The sequence below is a fragment of the Gasterosteus aculeatus genome, chromosome Y (genome assembly GCF_964276395.1).
Source record: "Gasterosteus aculeatus chromosome Y, fGasAcu3.hap1.1, whole genome shotgun sequence".
NCBI classification, from domain to species: domain Eukaryota; kingdom Metazoa; phylum Chordata; class Actinopteri; order Perciformes; family Gasterosteidae; genus Gasterosteus; species Gasterosteus aculeatus.
Genome location: NC_135709.1, coordinates 12,101,248 through 12,110,893, shown reverse-complemented (window position 1 = coordinate 12,110,893; position 9,646 = coordinate 12,101,248). Strand labels below are relative to the sequence as shown.

General features: G+C 38.5%; 1 protein-coding gene across 2 annotated transcripts; it reads right to left on the bottom strand.

Moving 5' to 3' along the window:
• Positions 1-5,573: 5,573 nt before the first annotated feature.
• Positions 5,574-9,644, bottom strand: LOC144391342 (uncharacterized). 2 transcript variants are annotated; one of them, XM_078097962.1, is made up of 6 exons: positions 9,346-9,644; positions 8,081-8,138; positions 7,608-7,759; positions 7,353-7,508; positions 7,073-7,168; positions 5,574-6,736 (listed from the first exon to the last, which is right to left on the bottom strand). In XM_078097962.1, the coding sequence occupies exons 4-6, from the start codon at positions 7,455-7,457 to the stop codon at positions 6,416-6,418; spliced, it is 522 nt and encodes a 173-aa protein (XP_077954088.1). In that variant the 5' UTR covers positions 7,458-7,508; positions 7,608-7,759; positions 8,081-8,138; positions 9,346-9,644; the 3' UTR covers positions 5,574-6,415. The 2 variants fall into 2 exon arrangements, with proteins under 2 accessions (XP_077954088.1, XP_077954089.1); XM_078097963.1 differs by lacking the exon at positions 9,346-9,644 and having other exon boundaries at positions 8,081-9,310.
• Positions 9,645-9,646: the final 2 nt, after the last annotated feature.

Below are 9,646 nucleotides of genomic sequence, written 5' to 3'. Positions count from 1 at the left end.
ACTGCATAATTGTCCAGCTTGCAGTACTTTGTGGTCCATCAGATATCCCTCCTAGGACAGGTCTATAGCAGGGGTCGGCAAACTTTTTGACTCGCGGGCCACAGTGGGTTGTAAAATGTGACGGAGGAGCCAGGCCAAGAACAAATGGTGGAAGTGTTTGTGTGAGCTCATATAAATTACATGTGAAAAATCATTACATGAAAGGATTTGGATTTTAACAAATAGCAAAGCATTTATTTGCAAGGCAATTTAACAAATTGGCAAAGGTGTAACAACTTCATGAGGACCAGCGACCTAAACGCAACACTTTGTTGTCTTGTTGTCTGTTTACTTGCAATGCTTTTGACATGACCACCTGTCACCTGTGTGCGCGCCTATATGTTGCTTAGTAACGAGCGTACGGTGGCCGCGACGGTTTAACACCGTCTTCTCACGATGTGGCGCGTGAACTATAGTTGAAATGCGTGAGGCTTCAGAACCTGCAATGAGTTTATTACGTTAGACAGGTTTGTAACGGAGCGTCTCATCCACCGAGGAAACGCAGCCTGCCGTCGCCAGAGAACAGAGCAGAAAGGTCCGACAGTCTGTTAAACGGGTCTTCATGTTTCTCTGTAGCAGCGCGGCTTCAGCCCGCTAACAGTCAGCTAAACAGAGACAGCAGAGCTAAACTAACGAAGCCACGTTCAAACTCGCCAAAGCGTAAAATAGTCGTCGCGGTCCGTAGTCGGTGCACAAGAACCACCGCTGAAGTAGTGTTGACGAACTGACCGAAGAGCCGGTTAAATAACCCGATTCGTGTACCTGAAGCGGGAGAATCGGGTGCCAAACGTCAATGAACCGACTCACTCCGGTTTTCAACCACTCATTCGTGCCGGCGCTTCAGTGTGCTTGAGCGCGCGATCGGTAGTCTTCTTCTGTGTGTAGCATGTTAATCTAGCTCACCAGTGCCTCCACTGGAGTGGTGGTAAAATCAATCAGGAAATGGGCTACCTTGATCGCGCACGACTGAACCTTAAGAGACTCCTGTACAGTTGGTGGCGGTATACTACATAGATAGTCATCTACCAAGAAACAAAAGAAGAAGAAAAGAACCGTAACAACCGAGTTGAACAGAGTTGTTGAAGTGTTGTGGAAGCATGGTTGCGGTGTGACCGTGAGAGCGACTCAATTACTGAATGCTGTACTACTAACGTGGAGAGCCAATCCCATGAGCCGTTGTATGTATAAGTGCATCGAATAAAACGCTGTGATATAATTTTGCTATTTATTGCCACTATTAATCTGCCATGAACAAAAACCCTGTTTGCGCTGGACGGTTGAAGGGGCGTGGCTTGAAACAAATGCGCACTGATACTTTGCTCAGTGAAAGCTATTTAATACTAAAGACAGAGCAGATCATGAGAACTTGTTTTGCGTGCCTTTTATCTCTCTTCTCTCTCTCTTTCCGACTTTTTCTTTCTTACTGCAGCTAAACAATTTTGTTTCCGCTCTCATCTTGTCTATTTGCTAGTGACCGATTAAAAGCTGTAGAATGCAGAGTAGACTCTCTGACCTTGTAATGTTTTGACTCGATAGTTCAGGATCAAAGGAAAACGGCACAAACCTGGAAAGGAAATATATGGGGGGGCTGGGGGCTGAATACCTGTGTTCACTTAGCCCATGCCATTTCTCTTGCATCCAATTATGAAATAATAGCTTCAACCTGCTTGATTTTTTATTTGAGACACAAGCTGCTGTGTCTGGCTTTAGAGGAAATGCTGGAAATATTTTCTTTGTATACGTGTGCATGTTTTATGACTAGTCTTTAGGAGGCAGAATGATTAATAATGTGTATATTTTCATGATCTTTTTTCTTGAGGATTTGTGATCATGAGAATAGATTGAATCCAGAAAATGGCGGTTCAGGACATCCTGGCAGCCAAAGGATACAGGCCTTGTTATTAGTCATTATTCAGGTGTAGTTGGAAAGTCAGGTTATGGAACCAATAGGTTTATGATGTCGTTATCCCATCACAACTCTGCTTCCCAGAGGTTCTGTAACTATGCAACTCATCCGAAACCTCATTTCCATTTTGACGGAAGCGTGTTGAGGTCACGTTTCAAACACGTTGTTTCACACGGTGAGTTGATACAAAGCACAACAGATGGAGGCAAAGTTTACGCGAAATTAATTCGGAAAGAGTTTGAAAGCTGGATTGGAACCCTGAGGTTAATGATTTCCTCCTGTTACTAGCATCCTCCCTCTCGAGCTAATCTACAATCACATTCCTTCATTCTGAGGGAAAGTGGAGGAGAGTCCCTCTCAGGCTGATGTCTCTACAGCGCAGTGGATGAGCACGAGACTAACATGGGAGTGTCTTACTTCTAAATCCTGGCATGCACCGTGGCATATCTTATTTCAAGCTAGTAATCTTATAATTATGGTTGCATCTTTAAAACTTTGCTCACCTACAACTACTGTGCGAGCTAGGACGCCATTAATGGTTATCTTATGCTGTGCTGATTAACTAGAGAGCCGAAAATAGCAACTGGATATTATGGTCTTTCCCGTACCCCTCAGATGCTGACGAGAGCAGAGCTGGACTCATATACGTCTCATACAAACGCGGAGGTAATAGGAAGTGGTAGACGGGGAAGCGAAAGGCAGCATCGCAGCCCTCATATTCATATTCATTTTAACGTCTTTGAGCCCTCATATTCATATTCATATGAGGGCTGCAATGAAGAGACTGGAATCAGAGGGAACATCCTGCAAGACGTCATGCCCTATCACCTGGGGCCAATCCCAATCTCCCCCCTAAACCCTGAACCCTCAGGGACTTAACTGATCACCTGGTAAGTGGTTGAATGAGAGTCTGAGGGCTTTAAATCGTTTAAATGTGAATGCGACTGACCTTTGCTAACCTGAGAGTGTTCTCATTCTTTTTATCCAACTATCAGCAAGAAACCAAATTTTATTTTTATAAGATGTCAAATTATTCCCTTAAACTTTTTGCACTTTTTGTATTTGAGTTGTTTTGGATTCCAAATGACTCAAGCACAGGTCCTGGATTCCCAGGTAGCTCATGTGTTGGATATATTTTAAGCAAGCTATCACCATAAAATACTGTTATTTCCTGTCCCTCTCCATTGAATACTGCCAATGAATTGTAATTATCTCGCAACACTTCCTCTTGACGGGTAACAGCTTACGTTGGAGTCACAAGCATTGTATGCATGCCAACAAAGTACACAAAACAATCACAACCACCAACTTATTGATCCCACCAACATGTTGCTTCATAACAACGAACACACACTGTTTATTTTAAGTCGGTACCATATGTTATATTAATAATTATATTAATTATACAAAATAGTCTCAAACAAATGCACTCTTTATTATTTAATAAGTAAAATTGGCTGAAAACTGTTCAGCTGTTTAAGGAAATTACTGAGCCCATTTAAATAGATAAACAAATAAATCTGCGAGCCATTAAAAGTAAAAAAAGATTTATTTTTTCAGTACTATTTAACTTATTGCGTGATTTATTTATTATTTTATAACCGTTTATTTTTCACTTGTGTCCGGCAATAAGTGTGTGTTACTAAAGTAATTGTAACCTTGCCTTTCTAGATAATAAATGGCATCATTATGTAATTATCTGCAGAATTACATTATACGTATATATTTTGAGTAATGAAAACGCCACACTGAGAGCAGTCTCTTGTAATAACTCTGGGGCGTCCCTATCAAAGTACAGGTAGTTGTTCTTCCTCCTTTAAATCTTATCTACTTACCAGCTTTGCGTTCTTTAAACCCGGGGCTTGCTTCTTATCTTATCAAAATTTTACCGGCTCACTTACCCTCCATTACACTGTGGCATGACAACACTAAGACAGGATTCACAACAGTGCCAAGAGCCTCTTAGGTGTTTTAGGAAGCAATTGGGGACACTTTGGTGAGGCCCATCTGTGTGTGTGTCTTCCACAAAGCGTAAGGCATCATTGCCCGTCTGTAATTCCTGTTAAAGATGATTGATACGTTGTCAGAGCTCAGCTCAGATACCTCCCACCTGTGGGAACTTGTGTTCAGTCGAGGAATGCTGTGAACTGTCAGCTCCTTTCTTCTTTTCTGGGAATACTTTAAGGCTGGTGATAAAAAAAAGGATGATATACCTCTCAAACATGGAGGTTCACCGCTCTGGTAAGTAGCACATCCTTCACAGTTTAGAAAAAGCTTGACACTGCCAGACTGTGTTTGACTTTGACGGGAGGGAGGGAGGAACGTGAGGTCAAGGCAGCCTCGGAGTGTGTGTTGATTCCTGGTTGATGTTTAATCCAGAGTTTACATTACTGCAATGGATGGAGCACAGACTCCGTACCAGCCAACGCGAACCCTAACCAGTGCAAGACCCGACCGGCCCAATGTACACAGGAAACGTAGTTATTAAAGTAATGATTATAGATATTAGTATTTTAAACTGCTGAGAGTAATGTGTTTTTTACCTTCTCTTAAAGGTAAAGGAATGCATGGCTCAAGTCCTTTGTTGACGTTGGATAAACCGACGCTGTTGTAATGTTTCTGCAAGATTGGATGTTTGGATCACAGCCTGGTGGCTTTTGTTCCACTCTATCAGACCCGACCCTGCCCATCTGAAAAACTAAGCTAACCCTAAAATAGATTAGTGTCCTCCCTCTGCGATGGCGGTGATGTCAGATCACACCAGATTAACTGTTCCAATGTGTGATGCCAGTCATCCAATGCGACTACTTTCATCTCTTTCTTTTTCCGACAGATGATGCGCCTCCAAATGCGACATATACACATACACACCCTCTGACCACTCCTCAACACAAGTGACCGATGGTTCTTAATCAGTGAGGCCTCAGTGGACACAAAAATATATAACAAACACCCAGGTGGCAGGACCTTTTGGCTTTGGGTACAACCCAAAGTAAAAGTGTGCCAGTGCTGGGCAACAATTACATATTTTCCTTAATTGCAATTAAATGTATAATAATATAATATAAAAGTGTATTATTTATGTGAATCACTTTTGTAGTTATAAATAAATTTCTGTTTCAAGTTAAAGCAGTTAAAATGATTTTTAATCTTGTAAATCTCAGTTTAATAATTCATTTAATCAAATTAAAAAGTTATTTGCAAGTGGGGTGGGTTTTCATTCCTCTATTGGTTTGATCATGTAAATTCCGGATTTTACTTAAAGTCTTAAGAACGAACATTCCAAAGCATGAGGAACCCACACTGAAAAAAATGATGTGTTGAATTTACTTAATTTTTTTTAGGTAAGTAAATGCACGAAATAAATGTATCTAAATCCAGACATATTTTTTAAGTAAATTGTACTCATTATTTTCAACTAATTTCAGCCTATTTTTATTTATAATTTCTGCTCAACTGTTTTGAGTAGAGTTAACTCAAATTTATTAAGAAATTCCAACTAAACCCATGTTCAGTTTAATCAAATGAATTAGGTAACTGTAACTATTCTTTTTATTTACATTCTAATCAATTTATTGTTTAAATTATACATACTAAAATTAAGTTTCATCAAATGAAATGCCATTGGTCAATATCAGTGTATTTTATTCAAAAAAAGCAAAGGGCATATTATAATACACCTTACATAATAATCTAAACAAAAGAAAGAACATTCTTTTCCACAACTGAATGTATATATATACACACATTACCTATACATTACATATATATATATATATACATTAAATGTTTATATGTACATTACATATATATAAACCAGTTGCTTTAACGCTAGAAGCCCCTCAACACAATCCAACAGACTGAGCAACAAATAAACGACACTATCAAAATCTTGTGCTACCTCTTATTCATTTTTCTTTAGATGGATATGTTCTTCTATTTTGTATGTTCTATAAATGTGTTGTATTTATTATCTTATCTTCAGTGCTTCAATGAGGTGTTGCAGACTCTTCAGGAGGCTTTAAAATCAAAAAGTTCCAACAGAGCTGTGTGTGTGTGTGTGTACACTAGAGTACCAGTCATAATATATATGTATATATAAAAATAGAAAATAAATAAACAAACAAATCTCACATGCTCAACTAAGGCACAAATGTTGGTGTATTATAAAAAAAAAAAGACCAAGTGCATTGGGAACAGACTTATTCGTCAGCGAATAAATCAAGACATAATGAAACATGTGACTTAAACCTCCAGAAACTTTTACTCTCCGATACTAGCAGAAGATGAAAATAGCAAATCTGTGTAGAGCCAGAACGAGACTAACTGTCACATCAATAAATGGAACAAACATCTTTTCAGTGTGCCATATATATCGTTTACCCGGGTTTGACTGGTGCTTTTTAATTACGTCGACTCTTTTCTTCTGCAATGCAATGAGACCAGTTCACAAGAGTGGCTGAAGATTTCCTACAGTCCAGCATCTATTTTGTTCCTTAGTCCAAGGATTTGGGGGGAAAGCTTTTCAGCATCCATTCGAAAGAGCACTTTCTGAAGGAATTCGTAATAGTATCTTAGCTCTTTGGGGTAAGCCATGTTCAGAGTGTAGATGACTCCCAGCATCATTGCACAAGCGCGGGCCACAGATCCACAGTTGTCGAGAATGATTACTCCTTCAACGAAAATTCCAATGTCATCACAATGTCGCATTTCTCCACCCTCCTTGTTGATGACATATATACCCATGGTATGCTTTTGCAGGTCTCTCAGGATGTCATTTCCTTCAATGTCCTGTATGTGTAAAGAGAATAGGAGAAAAGAACACGATTCATGAAATGTATTTAATTTCAATGACGTATACTTTACTGTATGAACATTGCCACCATACATAATAATCTCTTAGATGAATCTGATCCCATTTTATATGTATTTAAATAAAACTATATATCTGTGAGGTGTTATTAAAGATGTACATAGGAACGACGATACTGTGCAGCAAGTTGTTAATTTTATATGAATATTCTCAACCGTCTGTCAATGATAACATGAACCTCTGAAAACGTATGTGGGTGACATTAGGATCTTAAAACATAACATGTGACAGGCAAATCCATCCCAATGACTTACTATATACTCCCAAACGAGCTGTCCCTCGTCCTCACCCAGGTAGATGCAAAGAGCCTTTAGGATAGCTGTCCTTTTCAGATTGACATCACTTGTCTCCTGTGTTAAAGAATTACAATTAGTAAATAATAATAAGAAATACATAAATAAGTACAACAATTTCAATAAACTGAACAATATTTAGAAAATGTAATAACCTAAATGTACAATATAACTTAATGTTTTCATCATCACATATATACATGACATTTTACATGTCGTAATGATTGGTGTACATATTTACTTCTTGCAAAATCTCCAGATGTTTAGCTAGTTTCTGGCCAGCAACTCCTCCCTTCATCTGGAAGATGGATGTCAATTGGGCTAAATGGCTGTCCGACCGTGCCATGAAGGTAGATTCCAGTGGGATGGCTGTAATGCGTTTGAATTCAGCATGTATCTTATCAAAGAACAAAAAGACAAAATACAGAGTATTGGTGCAATATTCTGTTGTACAAAGACAAGAGGCACATTGGGAAAATAGCTAGCATGTGCTTACCTCATCGATATGGAAAAGTGCAGGCCAATCAGGATATCCACACTTAATATGAAGGCCACGTCCAAAATGACTATGTTTTAGTTTGTAATGTTTAAGAATCTTTGATCGCCTAGACACTTCAGCGCCACACAGTCTTTACACTGCCACATAAACTAGACAAACAACAAAGAGAGAAGAAAAAAAAAAAATTAGTGATGATGTTTATACAGTCACCCGTGGTACTTAAAACTCCTGCACTGTAGAGCTAACAAAAGATGAGTAATTAATTTAAGTCATTGTTTGTCCCAGGAAACAAAATCATTTGCACAAAAGTTGTTGAGTGCCTACATATGATCAGTGGCAGATTTACTTTGCTCTCAGCGATAACTGCCCTATAGAGAGCAAAAATACCACAACATTACAGAATATTTATCCTGAGCAGTACTGCTGGGATCAGCATACCTGTGAAGAGTTTGTTTGTTAAATGTACTTACCAAAACTTTATGAGGTCCCCAAAGAGTTCCACATCACACCAACATCAGATAGAAAAAACTGCAAAAAAAATACAAATATACCTAAAAATACAATTCAGGTATTTATTTTAGGAAAAATAAGTAATGTTCAATAATCATTACTGACTTGGGTTAAGATAATGACTCAAATTAGATCCCAACAAACACATTTTGTATTTAAATAAACCCTCATATTACTATAGAAATGAGCAACAAATTGCAGAAAGGTTTCTTAAACATTAATTATTCATATATAATTTTTTTTATTCAAAAAGAATATATATGATTAGTATCAATTCTCAATTATTAACAGACAAAATACTGTGGGTAGGCTACAATAGTTAGTTAATTTCTAATGAAACCAGAGCTGAAAACGAAGCTAAACTATTTTGGCACGGCAGGCAACGCCAATATTATCCTACCCATTTAGTTTTTGGCCAACAACTAAAAAGTATTTTTAACCGGACAGTGGTCATGAATCGACCTTGCTTGTCCTCCTCTGTTATCTACAGAGCAGCTGCAGCTTACATTTTCCCCGCATTGAAGCGCATTTCCTCCGTGCTCTCAGAGCTACCTACATGTTTAAGCTAACGCTAGCTCATTAGTGTATAGCCGAGAAAAGGCACCACAAAGGGAAAATATACCACAGAAAAGAGTTGAGCAGAGGCGCGCGCGACTCACGTAATGGCTGTTAACATTAACCCATTTGGCGCGAGCAGCAAGCGCACTTTTATCAATAGGATTTCAGTTTAGTTATTGTTCCTCCTAATATTACCGCACTGATAGGTTCAAGTTAAAAATACACTTAAAGTGGGTCCGTAACGTTAAACCTTTCTACATGCCGAGAAAGCCGGGAAGGTGAAGCTACAAGCTATTAACGTTAGCTAACATTAGCTATCAGCTAGCGTTAGCTAACGTTAGCTATCAGCTAGCGTTAGCTAGTCAATTGACATTGGTTAGGTTCGACTTTTAGTGGCCACAAACTCACGAGAAAGTCCAACAAGAAAAGCATTTGATGCATCACGCATTTATATTGATATCATCGGCACCAGTTAGATAATTATTTTCACTTAAAACGAGTCTACTAATGCTAACCTAGCCTTAATGATGTAGGCAACATTAAGCTAACGTTAGCAGCTATAGCCTCAGTTAACATTTTATTAACACACAGCAGACAGCCAACTACTTTTCTAAATCCGGTTAAAGTGAAAATATAATACAGCCATGAATTTAATATGTTTACTTACTGAAAACGTAGAGCCTTGGATATCCAGACAGCCAGGAGATATAGCAAATCTTTAAAAGTGAAAAAGATTCCCGCGTCCTCCAGGGGCGGTTTGTGGTCGCACATGCGCAGATGTGGAAGTTGAATGTGGTTGTAAAATGTACACATTTTTTTCATGTAACTTTTAAATGAAGGAAATAAGCTTTTTCTAAACCATGGAAGAATGTGTTAAGATTAATTAAAAAAGATAAGTAGGATTCAATAACACGTTCAAATCAGTGAAATAACCTTGAATAAATCAAGTAATATTTAAAAGGGGTCCG

Bases quoted from the DNA above. Each gene is read 5' to 3' on its own strand.
- LOC144391342 (XM_078097962.1), bottom strand. From the start codon at position 7,457: ATGGCACGGTCGGACAGCCATTTAGCCCAATTGACATCCATCTTCCAG. The intron at 7,169-7,352 runs GTAAATATGTAC...TCTTTAACACAG, and splicing joins ATCTGGAGATTTTGCAAGAA to GAGACAAGTGATGTCAATCT. The intron at 6,737-7,072 runs GTAAGTCATTGG...TTACACATACAG, and splicing joins AGCTCGTTTGGGAGTATATA to GACATTGAAGGAAATGACAT.